General features: G+C 39.6%; 1 protein-coding gene across 2 annotated transcripts in view; it reads left to right on the forward strand.

Annotated features, from left to right (window-relative positions):
* Positions 1 to 22,531, forward strand: part of BMPER (BMP binding endothelial regulator) — a 145,601-nt gene that overhangs the window by 73,582 nt on the left and 49,488 nt on the right. For both annotated transcript variants that reach the window (XM_063156862.1, XM_063156867.1), the window contains 5 exons: positions 1,943 to 2,052; positions 2,716 to 2,856; positions 5,105 to 5,209; positions 10,497 to 10,542; positions 18,719 to 19,048. In XM_063156862.1, coding sequence (XP_063012932.1) covers positions 1,943 to 2,052; positions 2,716 to 2,856; positions 5,105 to 5,209; positions 10,497 to 10,542; positions 18,719 to 19,048 — 732 coding nt within the window. The remainder of the gene's footprint in view (positions 1 to 1,942; positions 2,053 to 2,715; positions 2,857 to 5,104; positions 5,210 to 10,496; positions 10,543 to 18,718; positions 19,049 to 22,531) is intronic.

Here is a 22,531-nt window from a genome sequence, read left to right on the forward strand (position 1 = left end):
TGTTAAAAGTTTTGGTGGGGAGGTAAAGCCAAGGGATGAGTAACACACTGCATGGCAGTTGAGAAAGAGAATAGTTTCCAGGGATGCTGAGGCATGGTTTTTAAAGTATCATGTGGAAGACCTCCCTGCAATTGAATTCCTGATATTCAGCATACATAGCTTAGAAGAATGCTGTGGACTCTACTGGGACTTGAATTATTAGTTTAACTAGTGGTTATGAGCCAGCAAAGACAACCATTAAGCCAATATCTTCAACACCACATCTTTTAAAGTGATGCCTCCTTTGACAGTGGTTTTTAACCGACTATTTGAACTGGGTTGGCCACCCAGAATTGTGCTGAGTGGTTTGCAAGGCATGGCAATAGGGTGTGGGAGAGAACTGGACTTTTGTTCACTTGCTGACACAAGCTCTGCAATTGAAGTCCTGGCCCCACAGAGAGCAGCAGAAGTGTCGTTACAGGCAGGACTGTGGCATGGCTTTGCAGTACATGGATGTAGAGCAGTTCCTTTTAGGGCTGCTGAGCATCCTCAACTGATTCCTTATGTCAGTTCTGAAGGAGAAATTAAACCTCTTGAGAAAGACACACGTCCAGTGAAAGGATGTCTGGCTATGCAGGCACAGATTAATTCCAAGTAGCTAATTTGCATGAAAGTGATGTTTAAATTGTGTCTAACTGAATAAAGGCAATTACTTAATAACTTTTGTTTAACATTCAATTTGTAAAAACTTAAGGCAAATCCAATGGACTTTACTGTGGGCTTATCCTTTTGTTCACTTATATCTGAGAGGAAAAGAGAACTTTTTTAAGAGGCTCTAATCTAATCTAAATCTTAAATATTTTTTAAGATTTATCAAGAATTATTGAAAAAGGAAGGAATTACAGTGTGCCAAGCCCTATGGTTTGAAAGCTAAAATGTTGGCCTAGTACTTAGTACTTCTAGTATGTACTTAGAGTGGGCATTCCCTACTTTGGATTTGATGCCTATTAAACATTAGACCTCAGAAATTATAAGGTAGGAGATTGACAACCACTCATAAAAGAGCTTATTAGTTGGCTGCCTCCAAAAGTAAGCAGGGCGATTCAAAATTAGAAAGATAAGTGTAGTGTTTTTGTGAAGAGCTCATGTGTATGTACTATAATGCTCTATTTTAAAAAATAACTTACTGGGAAAGAAGCTGAGGAATAACAGAAGCTTACAGGAATGCAAACTGTTGTAACTTGGATGTGAAAGTGCTGCAGGATTGCACGACTTCAGGAATGATTTGATTTTGGTGTTGCCTTCCCTGTTTAGTGCCCCAAGCCCTTGCGTCCCTCCCGTGGAACCCAAATAGTTTGCAGATTATGGAAACTGAATATCTTGTGTTGCCTTCATTCTGTTTATAAATGATACAAATTCCTGTATTTCTTGCAGCCTTATGTGAACACATGGTACAAAAAACTATCTTAATGAGATGGCACAACAACTATGATTTTTTTTTTGATCAGTGTCACTGAGTTGATCTAGCTTGGTTGCTGTGAACCCCTGAGATAGATATGCTAAAAGAAGTTAAGACTGCTCTATTTGAAAAGTTATTGCTTTAAATCAAAGACTGTTTAAACTAGTTTAAGTGTACCTACCTTAAGAGTTTGCAGTGCTTACTTTTTATTCCTTTAGTTGCACTGTGCACTTTATGATGAGAAGGAGAAGAAAGATTTTTCCTACATAAACATGCTATAAATAATTTATATTCCATCCCACAGAATTTGTGGGAGATGAATGTGTACTAAAAGAATAGTGAACTGTTAAAAGTACATATTTTTTCACACTGAAGTGGAAACACATAGCAAATGACACACTGCACATAAATTTGGTCTGGTGACAATAAGCCCTACTATTTTTGTTGACAATGTGGCATATTTTCAACCACATTTTGTTTCTGTTACTGTTTATTTATATTCAGGACAGAGGAAAGTGTTTGACCTCCCATTTGGAAGCTGCCTCTTTCACAGCAACGTGTATGATAATGGCTCCTCATTTATGTATGACAACTGCACAGTGTGTACATGCAAGGTAAGTCCGTAGTGCTTGGATACTGTGTGCTGATGTTTGTCTGGCTTAGCAGTAATTTGTAGGGCTGTGGAATTGTAAGCCTGATGCTGTTCTTTGGCATCTTGTGTGGTCTCAAAGAATCTGATCTGAAGAGTGCTTGCAGTTGTGCTAGGAAAGTTTGAAATGTTACTGGCTCCCTCAACTGGGACATGCCGCCTCACCCTGTGTGATGCAAAATAAAGTTGCTCAGATTATGTCGTCCTCTTTTTAAGACTGCATTAGAATGGAAGAGGAGTTTCTAAATGATGAATTACCATGTTTCTGATCAAGGTCAGTGTTTTTTATTTAGTTCCCTAACATGACTGCAACAACTTACACTTTTTTAGCAAGGCAGAAAAATGAAAGTGCCGCCAAATCAGTGAGATTTTGCAGGCCAACAGAATTAGAAGTTGGGCTTTAGCTTCACAGACCATGAAAGATTCCCTTTAAAGAATATTTATGATATAAATAAATAAATAAATATATAATAACTACAAATAATATTTATTTTCTCTGAGCTGGCCTATTCCAAGCAACTGGCCTTGGATGGATGCAATGACTAAGCAAGCAGAAATATATAAGGACACACAGGAGCACAAACATCTTGGTGACAATTTTATGATTTCCTTTCACCCTTGTACTTAGGATTCAACAGTGATATGTAAGAAGAGGTGCTTACTTCCTGGTGAATGCAATAAAAACAAAGACCACTGCTGCAAGGAGTGTGTCTCATACATCTCTCCTGAGGAGGTGAAGGTGTGCAAGTTTGGTAATAAGATCTTCCAGGTAAGGTTTCAGAGTGGCTCAGGGGTAGGTGCCATTTTAACAGCCACAATAGCATGAGTTTGCTGTAAATTGTGGTTTGTTTTTAGCAGAATCCTCACCATCCTCATTGATGATAGAACAACTCAGAGGCAAAGCTTTGCAAAATTTGCCATCTGTTTATTTTTTTCTGAGTTTGCATAAATTCTGCTGATATTCAACATTTAAAAATTAGTTCCTCCTTGAATGCTACATGTGGTCTCCCCCTCTGTATGTAGATGTTCAAACTGCTATTTCATGACAATTGATGCATTTTTAGTAAGAGATACTAGTGCTCTGCTTTCCCAAACAAACACTGATACTCATGGAGAAGATATTCTCAGTGGTATGTAGGCTTTATCGGCTGAGCCAAAGATTCTTTTCCATAACTGAGCCAACAGGAGCTTTGTGAAGTTCATTTTGGCTGAAAGTTACTTGATTTACTACATTGCACGTCTCTGCTAAGGACAGCACCCCTGACATCTAATACTGGGGTAGCCATGTAATAACTGTTACCTACTGCACTCTCACCCAATGTATTCAAATCACAAGGGATTCCCTGCAGAACACTTCTGCTGTTCTTGAGACCCCGTTTGTTTTTCCAAGTGGTGCAGCTTTTTTTCACACTGTGTCAGAAAAAGATTCTGTCACCTCATGGGCCATCTGTGAATTAAGAGACCCTTGAATCAGATCAAATGTTAAGTCCTGTGTGAATACTTGGTTTGCTCAGCCAGAATTGCTTCCCATTTATTCCATCTTTTGTGTACATAGCAGAAGTGTTTATTCTGGAAATTACATGTGAACCTACTGTACTCTGAGACTATGCTCCATCTGATTGGCACTTTCACACTGGCGCCATTGTGCTTCACGAACAAATGCCTACTTCTTAGGCACCCAACTAAAATATTCTGCTTCTTGTGAAGATTTTATTATATTACTAATATTATATGGAGTGTGAAAAAATAACGAGACAGTACGTCCATTTCTGTTCTTGTGTGCAAAAAAGTACATTTAGTGTTGCTCTGTTGAAGTCAATGGTCTAACACAGGTAGAATGGGTACAGCAAATGTGTTTTTGCACTCCTGTGCAAAACCAGCTGTAAGACAAAAATTCAGGGCAGCTGCATGCAGTCAGCTGTGATGTATTCTGGTACCTTGGCAGATGCCTGGTGAGTGGTCAGTAGAGACTGAAGAACATCAAAACCACCAGGCAATAGAAACATGCCCTAGAAACAAAAAATAGGAGAGAGACAGCCTTTGATGAAGCAAGCTGAGCTGAATAAGTTGGCCTCCTTGGCATTTCAGATATAGTCTGTTTCTGGTCAGAACATCATGTTGAGGTGGGCACATAATTATTCACAGCTGTCTTGTTGAACTGCCTGTTCCTGTCAGGTCTATCCTCACCCTTCCTTCCCAGCAGCCCTGTAAACAGAAAACATGCACAGTTTGGCTCTAAGTAGACTAGCATTGGACTGTAAGTGGGTGAGACAGAATGTTTTAGGAACCACACTTGGCAGAGGCAACACCATGTAAAAAGGAGCCAGGGCAGTTCCACAAGCAATTCATCCCAAGTGGGGACAAGACCACAAGGCATATTATGCTCTGCACTTCATATTTTCAGAGCAATACATAGGCTGTCTTACCTGCTCTGCTTTTGAGAGATTCAGCACTGTATCTTTACTAAATATTTTCAGATGTTTAGCAGATCAAATATCTGTGAAAGTGCTGTAGTAATCTAAATTAGAATTATTTGACCATTCCTGCCCTATGTTGAAATGATGCTACTATATATGGGAATAAATTTACTGTCTACTGACATCTTATCAAATATTTTCATGTGCAACAACTTAAAGACGTCACTCAACCCAATGAATCAGGTTTTTCTAATTATGTGAACTTAAATGAAAATTTGTGGTAGGTGTGATCACAACTCAGACTCTTATTGGAGAGAAAACAATGCAAATAATGAGGGCACTGTTGAAAAATGCAAATGTGATTTGGTTAGCTTTGGAAAAATGAATTTCTTACCAAAAAGGCCAAAGGGAAGAAAACCTGGCTGAATTTGATCTCTGTCTTGAATCCAACTGGCCATGGACAGACACCTCAAAATAATTTAGACTAAACAATGACACAATGCCAACAGGGAAATTCATCCTTTCTTGTGCAATGATACATTGCTGAAATAGCTTCTTGTTGCCACCCCAGATGATACTATATCATGTTCCCTCTTGCAGGATGGGGAGATGTGGTCCTCTGTGAACTGCACCATCTGTGCTTGTGTGAAAGGCAAGACAGAGTGTCGCAAGAAACAGTGCATTCCAGTCAGCAGCTGTCCTCATGTGAGTTTTTTAAAAGAACTGTGCTTTCTTGTCTTTTTTGCTCAACATTATCTTTTCCAGTGTTTCTTGGAAGTGTGTGCATGACAGTGGGGAGTGCTGTTTAGAAAGAAGGGATCATCTGGAATGTTAATTTAGGTTGGCATTCCCCAAATATGCTAATGTTATCCTGAATATGGTCTTTCTGCCTCTGTCCTTACTCTGAAGACTCTGTGCTCCTCCTCTCCTTCTCCTTTAACCTTCTCTGTCCCAAGTATCTGTTATTTTTGACTTTTATTTAATAATTTTATAGAGTGGTGAGGTGACTGTGTTAATATTTCAGTAGTGTGTATATTGTTAAGGCAAGCCACAGGATGTTGTAGTATTTGCATTTCTCAGTGCATCTGAGGCTTAATACTTGGTTGAAAATGTAAATTAGACAAATTGAAGAAAATTAGTTCAACCAAACCACACTGCTTTCACTAAGGTTGTGGCCTGGGTATTTTTTTTTTTTTTGAAAGTCTGAAGTGAACCCAAAGAATACTGTAATTGTAACTTAAGGGCATAAAAAATTAGCTTTACTTGAAACCCTGGGCTAAAATCAGCCTTTGTTTCTTGGATTTCTGACACCAGCAAATGATTTTGGTCTTATGGCTCAAGCTTTCACAAGATGGAGCTCTACATAGCACCTCATGTAGGGGAGGATCTTTGGGCAAAACTGTAGATGAGAGAGCCAAGTTGTTAGCATTACACCTTCTCAGTGTTTCCTTCTCAATCCTGGAAGCCAGTGGGGAAAATGTGAATCACAGACACCTAAATATAAAATTTTTAAATTAAAAATTCTTAGTTTGTACAATTTTATATGTGTAAACCTTTGACAGACGTGGTGGTATAATAAAGAGCCTGCACCTTAGCACCTCCCATTCTGGTGTGGCAGTGGGCTTCAAGATCCTCAGAAGAGGGAATGTCCTTTTCCTGTCACTCTGGCACTTGCTCCATAGGGCAGTTCTCCTCTTAATGGGCCTCACACAAGATGCTGCATACACATCAGGAAGTGTGAACAAATGGAGCTGTTCTTCTGGGAATGTTATATGGCACATGGCAGTCAAGTTTGCTGTCTTAATGCCATTCACAGTATAAGCAGGAAGTGAGAGCTTGGACTCTTCAGGTCTCACACACACTGCATTGCGTTTATATTTTCCTTGTGCTGATGCATTTTAAATGTTTAAGATGCTTCTGAAATCAGGTAGCTAATATGACTTAACAGAGATCTTCAGTTAAGTGCATTGCTTCAGCTGTGTCCATATGTAAATTTGAGCATTGAGATGACCAGTTGAAGTGGCTTCTGAACTGAAAATAGTGGTTGGTAAAAAATAACCACTGACAGTGCTGCAGCATGGAAGCGAGATTGACAAACTCATTCAATGCTGCAATAGAACCTGCTCCAAGGCTAATGTGAAGCCCTAAACTGCCCCAAACTCTGAGGTGAGTCTGCAAACAAGGTCTGGTTCCTTAGGGCTGGAAAGAGCAGCTTTGTTACCCTGCAGCACCATTCCCCCCAGTATATTACCAGTCAGCCACATCCCTGCCTTAAAATGCAAGCTGCAAGCAAACCAACCCTCCTCCACAGGTACACATTGCATTTCTTCTTTTCCAAGCTAAACTGGAAGGAGAAGTAGGAGAAAGAATGTAAACTGTAGAGTAAGATTTATTTTCCTATTCCGAGTGGGTACTTAGTAGTTTTAAAGCAAATAATGTATGCTAATTGATTTAAATCTTTTACTTTTCATCTCTGCTCCACTATGTCTGATGAGACTTTGTCAGAAATCTATAAATATCACTTAAACACACCACATTGTTCAATATAAGGATATATTTGTAGTTCTGATACTTATAGTCTGAATATCATGCATAGAGTTGTGCTGCTGTCTCTGCAAACTGTAGATGTGTCCACTCCTTTTCTCTCTTCACAATATTTTTGACAGTAAGCTGTCTCTACTGACTGTTGAAGACTGCTGTGGACTAAAATGTGGTTTAGTGTCCCTTAGGTATCAGGCAACATGAAATTATCTCATTAAACATGTATTATTATACAGACAACTGAGTGTGAAAGGATTGAAGATTCAAAAAGAATTTAGAATATTATTCCTTGACTTAAATGCTTTACCATGCATGATATTGTGGGTGGGTTTTTTTGGTTGTAGAATTTTATTTTATTTTATTTATAATAATAAACTTTGACCAATTATTTCTTGAATGTGTGGGTTTCAAAGTGGTAATTCTGCAGAAATTTCTGATACTGCACAGCCATTTGTATTATTCAATCTATTGGTTGCAGGCTGACATATTTTTAAGACTGTTTCTGCCATTTCTTCAGTTTTCTTGATAGTGCTGGACAAAAATTTCTGATTCTTTTGTTATTTTCTTTTTGAAGCATTTAATCCCATATCAGCCATTGCAGGAAATGTCTTAGATTCTTTTCATCTGCTGTGGAGGCAATATATTTTTCAAATTTAGTCCCTCCTCTCAGATTTATAGTAAGATTGGTCCTCCTTGGCATTCTATTGAGCCTTGTGGCTTGTGGTTTCTTTTTGTTGCTTTCAGACCACTGACTCCACACAGATATTTCCTCTCTCAAGTTACCTGGAGTGCCAGCCTGCAAGGTGTGATGCATACTGCCCCCGTTCAGCAAAGCTATTAAGCATGTGTCCATTTCTGCTGAAGTTAGTAGGCCCTCCATGTGTGCTGAAACTTAAACACATGCTTAAATACTTTATAGAGAGGGAACAATCTCAACATTTGGCAAGACTGAGTTTCAGAGATCCTTTAGACTTCTCCTTACTGAATTCACTATTTACTTGCCCTAGCTCAGCTCTTGTCTGTTCCTTGTCTGGTGCCATCTCCTTTCTATTACCCATCCTTATAATTTGTCACCTTGCCCGCTCTCCCTATGTCTTTGCATTCCTCACTAACATCTTAAGTCTGTGGTAATGATCAGTGGTCATGAACATGTCTCTTTTTGTACTGCTAGAGGAGAGCTTGCTGAATTTTACAGCATATAACCTTTTCTGAGCTCCAAGGCTGTGCAAAAGTTAATAGAATTAAATTCACGGCAGGTGAAGACATTTGCAGGGTTTGAGTCTGAGGGTAAATTTTGAACCCGTGAACTTCAAGTGAGCTGAAAATTTATTCAGAACACGTTCTTCCATCTCTAGAACAGACTGCATATAATGTTATACACATCTGTTATTGCTGCAAACAAAAAGTTGCTGTTTTTACTCTAGTGCCAAATGAGGCACAAAAAAACAACAGCTGTTGCTATTGCACAACCAAACAACCCCTTTCCCCCAGCAATTAGTCTTGCCTTAAAAAAAATAGAAAATGAAAACCTCAGACACAAAATTGAAAACCCCATAAAAAGGAAGAAAAATCCCTGAAAATAAATAGACTCAAATGTGGTCTGCTTATAAATATTCATAGGGAAAAATGGGATCACATCACTTAGCCCACTCCTAAGGGAACCCTCAATGCTAACGAACTCTTGCAGCACATGTTAGCAATAATGGGTTTCCTTATTCTACAAGACAAAAACAGGATCTCGGGCCAACATGGTGGCTCAAGTAACCAGCCTCAGCAGGCTGCCTTGGAGATTTCAATTTCACTTGAATTCTTGCCACTTCCAGCTCGGCTGATGATTTCAGCTCTTTTATTGAAACAGAGAGGTAAGGCTGTGTAGTGCAGTGTGTGGCATTCAGCTGCATGTCTCCATTCCTACAAATATGTGCTGCTATTTCCATGTGGTATTTCTGTGTGGTTTTAAGGGTTCCACCTTTAAGGGGTTCTGTTCTAGCAGCTGCTTGGTAGGCCTCCCTGCTGCAGCCTGGTCCTCAGCTATTCTCTTTGTCCAGGGACCTGGGAGTCCTGCTCACAATTTAAGCGCTGCTCACTCTGCCAGTGCAACTCTCATCCTGCCTTTTTCTGAAGTCCAGGTGTGTCTCAGGTCTGTTCACATGAAGTTACATATTCATAGACAAGCTTGCCCTGTGGATGATGTGCCCAAGTGCATTCATGACCAAGGATTCATTCATGCCATGTGTATATCAAGCAAGAGCAGGATTGAACATGCTCCACTCCAGTTTGCTAGAAGATACTTTGAGTTCATGCTTCCCCGTGCACTTTGTCAAAGCTTGGCAGCACTGTAGGCAGAAAACAAGGCAGACAGCAATAGGGCTGCCTGTGCCCACTTCCCCACTCTGCATAGACCTGTCACCAATTTTTTGTCTGTTTTCACAAGTTTTCTATACTGCTCAGTGCACAGCACAACACAGCTCCATTTGCTTGCTCTTGCTGCCCTCACCTTGCTCACCTATTTGGTGGGAATAGGAGCAGTGGTCACGCAGAGGGGAGTTCCTCTGTGTTCAGCTGCTGTTGGGGCAAAGGGTCAGGGCAAAGGGGAACAGTGCAGCTCCATATACCTCTTCAGTCCCTCTGTGGGAATATGGGTGAGCTCCAATATCACTGTACATTCTGTTATAACTAACACCAGCTTTTGCTTGGAAAAACCCATTGTTCAATCTGAATTTTTTCAGGCTTCTCTGATAGCTTGCTGATTGACTATAGGTAATTTAAGTAAAATCAGATAAAACATCTTTTAAACTGATGAAGACTGACAGGGAACATGAATGTACATACACAAAGGCATGCCTCCTGGCTAGTCAGCCTTGTATAAGGTACAACAAGAAATAGAATTGACCAAGTTCCTTCCTTCCTTCCTTCCTTCCTTCCTTCCTTCCTTCCTTCCTTCCTTCCTTCCTTCCTTCCTTCCTTCCTTCCTTCCTTCCTTCCTTCCTTCCTTCCTTCCTTCCTTCCTTCCTTCCTTCCTTCCTTCCTTCCTGCCTGCCTGCCTGCCTGCCTGCCTGCCTGCCTGCCTGCCTGCCTGCCTGCCTGCCTGCCACAAAGCAGGGAATACATAGGAAAGGTATATATTTTGGGAAGGTGAGAGAAAAGGTAGTGATCTTCTTAACCCGGTAACTGCTTTAGCTATCTGTGCAAGTCCAAAATTCTCTCACACTCTCTAAAGAGAAAAATGGTAACAGAGAGCCCTTTTGGTATTTCATTTCTTATAAGACTGCCAGGAAGCTTGTTGAATAGCTCTGTCTGTTTTTAGCACCTGATATTTGAAGTTGTAACCAGGGCACTGAGTTCAAACACAACTTGAATTATTTTCAAAGGCTTATCCAGTCTTACAAGATGACACAGTCATTGCTCCAAGAACTCTCTCATTAAAACAGCCTGTCTTTCTCCCAATTAGGGTAAAATCCTGAACAGAAAAGGATGCTGTCCGATTTGCACTGAAAGTAAGTCCTTTCTTTGCATTCTTTAAATTCTTTTTTATTCTTTATGAGAAACTAAATATATAGAAGTATGCTTGCTTTTCTGCCTTCTTATTAGAGGCAGCTAAAGGGCAAATGATTATTTTTAGCAATGGATTTTGCCTTCTATAAATCTGTAATTTTAAAATAAAATGTCTGGGTATTTTGTTTTCATTTTCTTTTTCAAAATGATGCTTTTTTTCAAATCTGAGGTGCTGCATTTTGAAAGATATAGTTGGTCTGTGACATTTGTAGGCAATAAAACAAGAAAATGAATAGACTTATAAGTTTAAGGACTTGGGTATATTTTACACCTGTAACTAACAGTCCAGCTATGTGCATATATAATCACACCTTTGCAGATGATTTGTGAGAGTTAAAAAAAGGTGTGCAGAAATCTGAGACACGGTCTGGGAGAGCAGTGGAAAGTAGAATAGAAAACTATTCTTCTTTGTTTATAATGCTTAGTTAAACTCTTATATTCTTATCCCTTTACTCCTCTCTTCAGGAATGATCATTAAATTGCAATATCACCTTCCCAGTCAGCAAAGGACTTACACAAATACTTATCTTTAAGTTTGTTCTATTTAACTCAACAGGGAGAGCTGAAGTTAACAAGATACCATTACGTATTTCCTTCAGTACATACTTAAGTATTTTACCAAGTAGGGACAGACTGCTAAAGTGGGATTTTATGACCTATGAGAAGGCTTTTGAAAGGAGAAAGTGTTCCTCTTCTTTTGTCTAAAATCAAATGTTTTTGCTGTTCAACTCAGTTTTGGGTTCTCTTGAATTGCACAAATCCCATATCCTAAATATCTGTTTTTTCACTCTGTGGCTCAATTATTTTGAAACATGTATCTTGGGATAAAATACATCTAGCTTGCAAGTCTTTATTATCAAAATAAGAGCAAATACAAGGGAAAACACACTCAGAAACACTTGAAATAATACTGAGCAGAGGAAGAAGTGAAAGAGGATTCAACTGACTAGCAGTTGATTTCATGTTAGCTCAGTTGCACAGCAGAAGAAATTTGCATAGACCTTTGCTTAGATATGAGATACCATAGTGCCATGAATGTATCAATCTCTACCTTGCCTCTTTTTTTTTTTTTTTTTTTCAGTCTCATTTAATTTAACCTTTCTTGTGTGTTCTTCCTGTGTTCTTCTGTAACTTGAGAGGGGAGGAATAGAGTGAGGCCAGCCATTCCATCAAAGGACTGGAGACCCTCTGGTGTAAGAGGTTCAAAAGAAGACAGTACAGTGAGTCCTTCAGAAATGCTGTCAGAGAGTGATGACTTGTGATAATTGTTTCATGGGAGAAGGAGGCAAAAAATTGCAGTTCTTCAAAGTTAAAGTAACTTATCTAGGACCCAGGTTACCTAAAATCTCAAAACTTTTTGGTGATATAAGAAGGAAATTCTCATGACTACAAACATGTAAAATTAAGTGCAGATCATTATTGCTTGTCCTCAGGCCATGCAGATCTGTAAAGAGCCTGGGTTCATCTTCCCAGTGACCTCTTTCTATGTCCTGGCAGCCTGCTATTAGGTCTCCCCGCAGGATAAACAACCTTGTTCCCTTATGGTAAGGGATCAAGGGTGTTAAGGGTCCCATCTGCATTGCACTGCCTGTGCTGGAGCCTAAGAGGCTCGTCCTGTCTCACTGTCCCATGCTCCACCATTGCACATGAAACAGAGGGGTCTTTTCTTTACAGTTATCTCACTATGGACCCATTCAGTACTTGGAGAAGAGCCGATTCCAAACTTTCATGATTAACAGGGCATTCTCTTACAGAGAATGTGAGCAAGGAGCTTAAATACCTAGTGTCATACAGCAGTGGTGGCTACCACTAGCTGTTTTAACATTGATATTTTAACATTCGCCATTTGCAAAGAATTAATTCCACCTTTGCAGCAGAAGTGCTGTAAGTCTCATCACGACTATCATCTGACAGTAGTTGGAAACTTTGCTATTCAGCCAGTTTCTGATAAGATGTACACACAGCCCCGTCCCTCACCCACTTTCTCATGTTGATCCTGATCCTGTCTCCAAATACTAACACACCAAACATTTCTGGTGCTCCAGCCGATATTAATTTTCCAATGTAAAAACAACATAGGGAGGTACAAGAACATACTGTACATGGGGGAGCTTTGAGTAGAGTTTAAATGCAGCCAATTTCTATGAAGTGGGTCAAAACCAGTCATGTTGTGAAAGGATACACTTTAAACTGAAAAAAAAAAATAATCAAAGGATTATTTTCAAAGCAGTTTGTTGCAAAGAGAAAAAGTACCTCGTCTCCTAAAGGGCTGGAGAGTCTCTTTTGTCTACTCTTGCTGAAGTTAGCTATAGTTAGTTTTGGCATGTTGCTTTTTAAGCTCCATGGCTGGCGTACAGTTATCACTAATTAAACACAGTGGTCATACCAGTGGAAAATTCAACAGTTTAGTTTATGCTGCTGTAAAAAATGTAATGAAATGTACTCTTTTGGGCTTGATTTAGAAAAATCACCACTGACGTCAATTCCATAAATTAGTAATCCTATGTTAGACCAAGGTCATTTTCATATTAAAAATAAGAAAAAACTAAACCTGGGCTCAAATAACATTTACAGACTGCTCTCAACTTCAAACATAGATAGGAACTTGCAGTGGAAGTAAAATCTTTGTTCTTGACAAAGAAGAATTCATAGGCCTTGCTGAAATTACAGTACACAGGATGAAAGCTTGTTACTAAAATCATGTAGATATACTTTAATCATTATTAATAGTCCTAGCACAGTCTTATGCCAGTCATTGTGAGATTTTGTGGATGAAGTTTTTTCAAAGTGAACTGCAGTCATCTAGGTTTACATGTGCAGTACACATGATTAATATTGCAGTAAAGGCTGCTTTTGGGACAGAAAATTTCGTTCATCACAAATCATTCCACAGCTTGTTTAATTGACAGAATGATCAACAGAGCTAAACCAAATTCAAGGGCATTTGGACCCACCTTAGGATTAAGAGGTTGGTACTTCCACTTAGTCCAACATCCTTTTTATGTGTTTTTATAGAATTACTGAAAAAAGTGCTGACTTTCAAAGAACAGAAAAGAAAAAGAAACAAAGTGAGGTTATGCATTGTGGGCACCTGTAAGAGCAGGAAGTGGGTCTAAAGTACCACATAGGTCCCTGTTTTTTCTGTTATTTCCTTTCCATGAAGAAATACAGCAACAAAAAGACTGCAATTATTTATTCATACTGGAATACTGTTCGTGATTTACCTCCCATTTCAGCTATGATGGTCTACTGTATAAATATGTATTTGGACAAATTGGAATAGCTATTTTATTTATGAAATAGACCATAAAGACTCCTGTGGAGTTTTTGACACCACACCTTGTAATGTATATTATATCAAGCTGCACTATGCAGCTGTTATGAGGAAAGTCCTCTATGGCTTTGCATGTTTTACAGAAAACCTAATGAAATTCTATTATGCGTGTTCTGTAGCTAGTTTTTAGAGGTTAATAATGTGCTCTGTTTGATTTAGGGCTTAATTCAGCATACAGGCTAATTACATTCAAAGTTTCATTTTATTTTTAAAAAGCTGAGATATTTTTGAATTATAGATCTGCAACCAGAACACCCTTCACTGGTAAACTTGTGTTTTTTCCTCCCTCTCCTTACTTAGAACATGTCCAGACCGATTTTAGTTGTAATTTAAAGTATATTTTTCTTGGCCACTCTTAACTACCTACAAGCCCAGCAGAGTGTGACCAGACATCTGGACATCTTGGACTTCAATTGACTGCTCTGATCTCCTGAAAAAACAAAACAAGCTATTCCATGAGCACCAGAGCTAACAGAGCCTGGTTTCCTATGGATTTGTGTCCCATTTCCTTTATATCCCAACAAATAATAAACCCAGCTAGAGACAATATATCCTGTGGCTGGTCTGGAGCTACAAGTGTGCTAATTGCCCAGCCAATATGCTCGTGCTCTCGGCTGGTCAGGATGTGTGTGCTGACTGTCTGTCTGGCCTCCACCACGCAGTATATATATTTTGCCTTTCTAAAAAGGCTAAATATTGTCTGGGGGAATGGAGGCACTGGGTGGAAGGCAGAAAGGTTCTTTTTGGCAACCACTTAGTTTAATAAGTGGTTCTTACCTGTACTCAGCATACTACTTACTAGAAATGAGTGGTCTTTCAGACTTTTATCCCTCCACATTGGCCAAATAGGTTGTGATTTTTTTTTTCTTTATGAGAGTATGTTGAAACTTAGGAAATGCTAATGTGTTCTTTTCCATGCCGTTGCTTTTTCAGCTTCCTTTTTTGTACAGTTACATGTGTTTTCAAAAACACTGCCTTTTTTAATGAAAGTCACTATTTCATTTGAATTGAGAGCATGATTTGAAAATTCAAGGAAAACATGCCAACAGTTCTATAGTATTCACTTTTAGCACCTAAATACTATTATTAGTTGGCAAGTGAGCTGTAGAGCCTTAGGTGGGAGCTGAGCAAACTGCATTAATCACACACGTAGTTTAATATTTTAGTCAAACGTGAAAGTGTGAAGTCCGTATTTAGTTGCTTAAAAAACAAATGTAAAAACTGCCAAGCTCCCAAAAGTTTCTATGAAGGTCTGAATATTGATTTGGGAGCAACTTGCAGGATTTCCAAAAGAGATTTAGTGGTTTTTGCATCCAGCTCTCAATAATGTTTAATCAGAGTTGAGTGCATGAGGTGTTTTGAAAATCACAGCCTCCTAAACATAGCTCTGGGGCCCTCTTTTGAAAAATCAGTGTTTTTCAAGGATAGAGAGGGAATGGGTAAATTTGCATTCGTGTGCATATCTAGGTGAGCAAAAGAAGACACCAAAGATCATGAATACCACATTCAAAAGGAGAAAGAGGCAATGATTCTTCAGTTCCTTTGCCCAAGGATGTTGTAGATGCTAAAAACAATTTTGGGCTAGAAAAAATCACAGAAAATATTTCTATCAAAAGTTACTAGATTAATAGAAACCACATCTATCTCCGAAAGTCCCTAATTTGAAAGCAGTTGCAGGTTGAGGGTGTCTCAGGGGGAAATATTGTATAGAATAGCCCTTTTCTAGCTCTGCCTTAGACAGCTGACACACGGAGTGTTGGCAATAATAAGCTGGGAACAATTTAATCTAGAGAAAAAAGGAAAAGATCTACATCTGTGACCCTATACCTTGTTACTATAAGCTAGCAAAATTCATACTCCTGGGTTGGGGAACATAACTTTGGTGATGCAGCAGCACCTCTTCATCTGTTATGCCCCAATAGAGAAGAGGATCAGTGCTTCCAATGGATTTTAAAAATTGCCAAGTAAAAAGATTGGTTTGTTTCAAAAGGGAAAAAGAAAAAGGAAAAAGAAAAGAAAAAGAAGCAAACCATAAAATATGATGTGATTGAAACTCTCCCAAAAGGAAATAAATAACAACTCAAAAGCTAAAAATGGCAGGAATTCTTTTCATGTTGACAGTCTTGTTACACCCGATATTTAAGGTTTATTTCTAGGCCAACCAGTTTTTCTTACTGGCAGTGCCTGAGTTATCACACATACTTGCGGGGTGTGGATTTATTTTTAAACCTCACAATTTTAACAAACCTTTCAAGAATGTTTTACACAGTGATATCAGAGAATCAATTATTTGGACTGTTTTTAGGTGGATTTTCCCTCCTCCATTTCCTTGGTTATTAAAGAAAACAGCAAAGTTTGGATCAGACCTTCAGCTATCCAGTCCAAAATACATTTTTAACTGCACGGCATCAAATTGACATATGACGTGACATGATGTAACGTAACATAAAACAGCATTACTCTGCATAGCACATTAGAAATTAAAAATAAATATTTCCTTTGGATCCCATTGGTACTATCAATTTTACTTGCACATCTCTAAATTATGTTTGTTCCTCTCATGTCTTGCCTCTTAGTCACTTGCTTAGGTGAAGAACCATCCTCCTCCTCCCAGTAGGTTGGTAAAAATGTGTATAACATGTCCACATTCTGGGCCTTTAGAAACACAGAGAAAAATCAGATCTTTCCTCTAGAATCTTCACTGATGTTTGGCTGATGTTTTTTCATAAAAGTTTTCATAAAAGTTATCATTAAATTTAAGAAAAATTTAAAGCCGGAATAGTTGAAGTACAATCTGAGCTGATAATAACATGTATCTTAATACTCGTCATGCAGATACTGAGATGTATACATAAGGAAATCATAAACATGTTAGTGTGGTTTAGTAACGGGTAAAGTCCGATGGTCTCCATACAAAATCTATCGATTATTTTTCCTATTGGTAAAAATGATGTTATTAATTAAAATCCATATAGTTCCTGCCAATTTATGGAGAACCAATTAATCTTCTAATGAACTTTGGAAAGCAGTTATTGATGTCCTCTTTGGTATCAGTGAGGAAAACAAAACTCACAGAAGTGCGCATTTTTAAAAGCATTCTTTTGTCTAAATGTCTCGGTTTTCAGGTTCTGCTTAAAGTCTGTCAGACCTGTTTTCTGGAGATGTTGATCCAATATGGATCATTTTAATTTCTGATGGAGTCAGAAATGTCAATATGATGTCCTTAAGAAATTTAAACTTTTGCTCCCTAGTTGCCAGACACTCCAGTAAAGAGCAGTAATAATGATGCCAAGATGAGTTACTGGCATAGCTAAAGAAGCATGTATGTGGCCAATTAGTGGTAAAGTACAAATCACCCAGATACCTCTGTGATGGCTCTGCACCATGCAGTGAGGAGAAAGTGAGATTAGGCTTTAGGAAGACATTTGTTGTAGTATGGACAGACCAAAACTGCAGCAGGTTGCCAGAGGTGGCAATGGAGCTGCTGTTACTACTCCTCTTTATGGGCAGGTTAGATAAACATCTGTCAGGAATAATATAGGTGCAGGTGGAGCTGGAGAAAAAAAAGATAATGTCTCCTAGGGTTCCTTCAGCTCCATTTTCTGTGTCTCCATATAGATTTCCTTGGATGCTCTTTACAGCTAGAAAAACAGCAGAAAGTTTACAGCTACTCTAGCATAGCACTCTGCCTAGGCTGAAAAAACTCTGTTGGGAAAGGTGTATTGTATAGTTAGAATTGCATTGCACTCCATGGGAGGAATTCCCTTCCCCTTCTCCATAACATTCATGTCTCCTTCTTTTTGGTAGATTTGAATTTGGCTTTTTTCAGTTGGTTTTTCAAGCAAGCCATTGTTAATTAAACAGACATCATCTTTCAAAAGCAGCCTTAGCCCATGGGTATACAGCTGGCAATAGCAGTGTGCGTTTCTCTGCCTTGAGACTCCTTCCAGGAATACCAGCAATGTGGTTAGAACCTATTGTTATACGAGTAGGCTGCAAGGCAAATATATTTGCTGCTATATTTGGTTGTGAGGCAATTCAATCAGTTGCTGGGTAGCTGCAGGATAACTCAGCATCATTGCTATGAAAATGGAAAGGCTCTGTCTTTCGGCTGTGAGTTCTCTGACCAGCGTATGGCTTCAAACATCCATAAGAGATCTTCATGCATTTGTAATGATGCAAATGATTGGTGGAACCTCCATGCTCTTTGGCAGTCATTACATCATTTTAGTCGTGTACCAACTTGTAGTTGGCAGTGTGATATCAATAACTACTACAAGTCAGTTGTGTATAAACATATACAATAGCTTGTAACACTGAAAAAATATGCTGGTTCTACAAGTATTTTGGGGAAAAAACATATAAACACAACTAGTTTATAAATGTACAATATTTATAAGTACATATATGTAAAATATGAACTGACCCAGCTCCTGCTAAAATGATCTGATGGTTTTTAATTTCAGGGAGTCCCTGAAATTTGAAAAAGTTCACAGGCATTGTAATAACCTAAACTGTACGTTATGTTTAGGGAACAAAGTTACAGGTTAGCCTTCCTGTACTGCCCCAGGGATGAACTGGCCTTGCTTACCAGCCGCTTTGGGAAAGACTTCTAAAACAATGAAGCTTTTGTTTTTCAAAGATATATTTAATCCTGTGGGCACCAGTCAAAATCTACCCTGTAGAGCAGGTAGATTAGGTGAGAGCAGCATCTCTAAGTTCTTATCAACTACTTTTTTCCACCTTTGATTGATATGGCGCTTTTGTTTCTCACTCACCTGCAGAGCCTGGAGTTTGCACTGTATTTGGAGATCCTCACTACAACACTTTTGATGGACGGACATTTAACTTTCAGGGAACATGTCAGTACGTTTTGACGAAAGACTGCTCCTCCTCTGCCTCGCCCTTTCAGGTGCTGGTAAAAAACGATGCCCGTCGGACCCGTTCTTTCTCCTGGACAAAGTCAGTGGACCTTGTGTTGGGCAGAAGCACAATCAGCCTCCAGCAGCACCTCACAGTGAAGTGGAATGGGACCCGAATTTCACTACCTTGCGAGACACCGCAATTTCACATCGATTTGGATGGTTATATGCTGAAAGTGACAACCAAAGCAGGTAAGACAAGTATGTGTGTGTCTACGTATGTGTTTGTGTGTGTGTCTTCTTTCTCTCTGAAGAACTGAAGTTCAGCGTGAACAGTAGTCAGTAAAAAAACATGATAGCAGTAATAAATAGCATTATAACTCTTTAGAGATCAGAGAAACCCACAGTGCTTTCAAAATTCCCACAGCCCACAAGCGGACAGAAATCCCAGCTATGAGTTTGAAGCCTGGAGGATATTGCTAAGCTGTGTTTAATTCTGCAGCTGATAATTAGCTGCCCAGACAAATGTGCCATGACTTTCACTTCCAGTAACTTAAAAGTGACTTATGGAGAGTATGGTGGGTTGACCCTGGCTGAACATCAGCCAAACATGCCCACCAAAGCCACTGTATCACTTTCCTCCTCACCTGGACAGGAAGGAGAAAATACAGTGGAAGACTTATGGTTCAAGATAAGGACTGGTAGATATCACTGTGAGAAAAAATAGACTCCATTTGGGGAAGTTAGTTTAATTTATTGCCAATAATATTAGGGTAGGATAATGAGAAATGAAGTAAAATCTTCAAAAAGCCTCCACGCTCCAAATCCCCTTCTTCACAAACTTAACTTTACTCCTGATTCTCTCTACCTCCCCCTGCCCTGAGTGGTGTAGGGTTATTGGAAATGGGATTTGCAGTCAGTCCATCACATATATTGTATCTACCAGTTCTTCCTCCTCACGCTTATTCGTTGCTCCAGCATGGAGTCCCTTCCACAGGAGACAGTTCTCTGCCAAGTTCTCCAGTGTGCATCCCTCCCATGGGCTGCATTTCTTCACAAACTTCAAAAACGCAGGTCCCTTCCACAGGGTGCAGCCCTCCAGGAACAGACTCCTATGTGGATTCCCCATGAGGTCACAAGTCCTGCTAGCAAATATCCTCTAGGGTGGGCTCCTCTCTTCATGGCTTCCCATGGAGTCACAGTCTCTTGGCATCCCTCTGCTCCAGTGTGAGGTTATCCAGGGGCTGCAGTTGGATGTCTACTCCAGCATGGACCTCCATGGGCTGCAGGAGGGCAGCCTTGGCTGCAGGGGAATATCTGCTTCAGTACCTCCTCTCCCTCCTTCTCTGCTGACTGCAGAATTGTTTATCTTATACTCTCCCTACTCTTTCTGACTGCAGTTGCACAGGGCTTTTCTCCCCCTTCTTAAATATGTTATCCCGGAGGTGCTGCCACTGTTGCCAAGGCCGAGCCTATCTTGGAGCCAGCTGGAATTGGTCCATCTCAGAGACAGCTGCAATTGGCTCTGTTGGACATGGGGGAAGTTTCTGGCAGCTTCTCACAGAAGCCACCCCTGTAGCTCTCTCCTTCCAAAATCTTACCATAAAAACTCAATGCATGGTATTGTTTGATACAGATAAGAACAGAGAAAATATCAGTTCTTAAACATAAAATTCATGTTTTTCAGAGTTGCAGCAATGTATCTTGCAGTTGAGGTAATCAATTATATAATCTTAGTTATAGACGGCTGGAATGAGTTTAAGTTGTAAAATTATGGAAATTTTTCACTGTCCAGAAAAATGGAGGCACTGGTTTGAAAAGCAAGGCCTAATTTACTGTTCAGTGCCATTTTATTTGGCTTGCTTTATGCCCAAGTAAGAAGTTGTCTGCAAGGAACAAACACCACAAGCAAGAGGAAATGAGAAACTTTATAAAATTTTTTCACCAGGAGAAAAAAAATTGGAGAAATTTCTGTTTCAGAAGGATTTAAAAAATGTATGCTTTCCCAGTGTAGGGTGAAAAGAGAGAGGGAGGAAGTAATACAAAATAAGCAAAACTGCTGCACCAGAAGTAAAATTTCTACCTTATTTCTAGAAAAAGGGAAGGGAAGTAGCATTCTCTCAGGTCTTTTGAGTCTTAGAAAATACATTAATTGTCAAAATGCTAAAAAGTAAGAGGACTTACTTTTATTTTGATGAACTGTTCTGAAACTATAGTTTCTTTGCATAGATAAATACTGAGGGGAGTTTAAAACTTTCTCATTAGCATGTGTTAGGTAGTACTGTAGTCCTGAGAGATTTCTCTTACACAGTGAAGTACTGTTTCCATGAGGATACTGTTTACTGTTAATTCAATTAAATGCCATGTGAAAGCAGTGAAACCAGTCTTTCTTATGGAGTGACACGGTCACAGGCGTGACGCATTGTCATACTCATTATCTAGCATAATTTTTTTTCAGGGGGGACACTAGCACCCGCTGTTGAGCTGAGAATTTAGACACCTGTTCATATTGCCTCTGGAAAAGTGAGTCTGCATAATGTGGATCCCAGCTCTGGGCTCATTCCTCAAAGTGGCAATGCAGATTTTTGTGGCTGTCTGTAAAATGCACACAAGTTGACCCTTATTCACAGCTTCTAATTAGAAGCATCTTGAGGTTTTTTCTTTGCAGCCAGCTGAACACCATGAATTCAGATGATGTGGATTTCATTAGCCAGCCACAGGCCAAGGAAAGGTTTTCAGCTGAAGATGAATGACAGCTAATCCTGCTGCTATTCCATTTGTCTCTGGTGCAAGCCTAACAAATGACTGCACACATCTTTGTCCATGTGTTGGCAGAGGAAGTGCAAACATGGCATATGACAACATACCAAACAGTGTGTAATCACTGCAAATTATAGCCTAAATAATTCCTCCTCTTAAGGGAGCAGGATCAGGTTTCTCTTGCTGAATACAGCATGATGGGCCAAGTCCTACTTTCTTCAGCACATAAGGCCTGAGAAGTAGCAGAATGACCTGGCTCCATTTTGCTGGGAGAGCTGCAGAGAGACTGTAGAGAGGAAGAACGTGCTGTAGAACTGGTTTAAAGGCAAACATTTTGTTCCAGAGGAGGTTCTGAGTACCTGGGGAAAAGAATTGGAGAAATTTCTGTTTCAGAAGGAAATATGGATTTTTAAAAATATGTGCTTTCCCAGTGTAGGGTGAAAAAAGAGAGAGAGGAAGTAACGAAAAATAAGCAAAACTGCTGCACCAGAAGTAAAATTCAAAGTAAAATTGGGCTGGGAAATGCAGGGTCTGTTCCTTACAGCTCAGCCAGCATTCCCACGGATTTTGGTTTTCCTTTTGCAGAGCTGGGAATTGAGCCTTAGATAAAACAGACAAGCCCAAAGATTCAGGAAGTCTTGTGGTCCCTGGCTACAGGGCAGTGTGCATGGCAGGGCAGTCTTGGAGTTTCATACCCTGATCATTCAGGCTTCCAGGCAGCCCACCAGGCGAGCTGGCAGGAAACCAGCTTGGAGCCTTGCCGGTGCTGTGTTGGAAGTTCATTGAATACGATATGTCTCCCTGAAGCATTTCAGTTCTGATGAATTGGCATTTTCCAGTGAAAACCTGTTTTGTTGCTAAATTCCTCACCAGCTGTAGCCCTGGATGGCACGCAGCAGCAGTCCTTGTACTCTGCACTGGCAGCTATGGGTGTGCTTGGGGTGTTGAGTCCTTATCCAAATTTGCATGCTACAA

Source organism: Melospiza melodia, chromosome 1 (genome assembly GCF_035770615.1).
Source record: "Melospiza melodia melodia isolate bMelMel2 chromosome 1, bMelMel2.pri, whole genome shotgun sequence".
In the NCBI taxonomy this organism is placed as follows: domain Eukaryota; kingdom Metazoa; phylum Chordata; class Aves; order Passeriformes; family Passerellidae; genus Melospiza; species Melospiza melodia.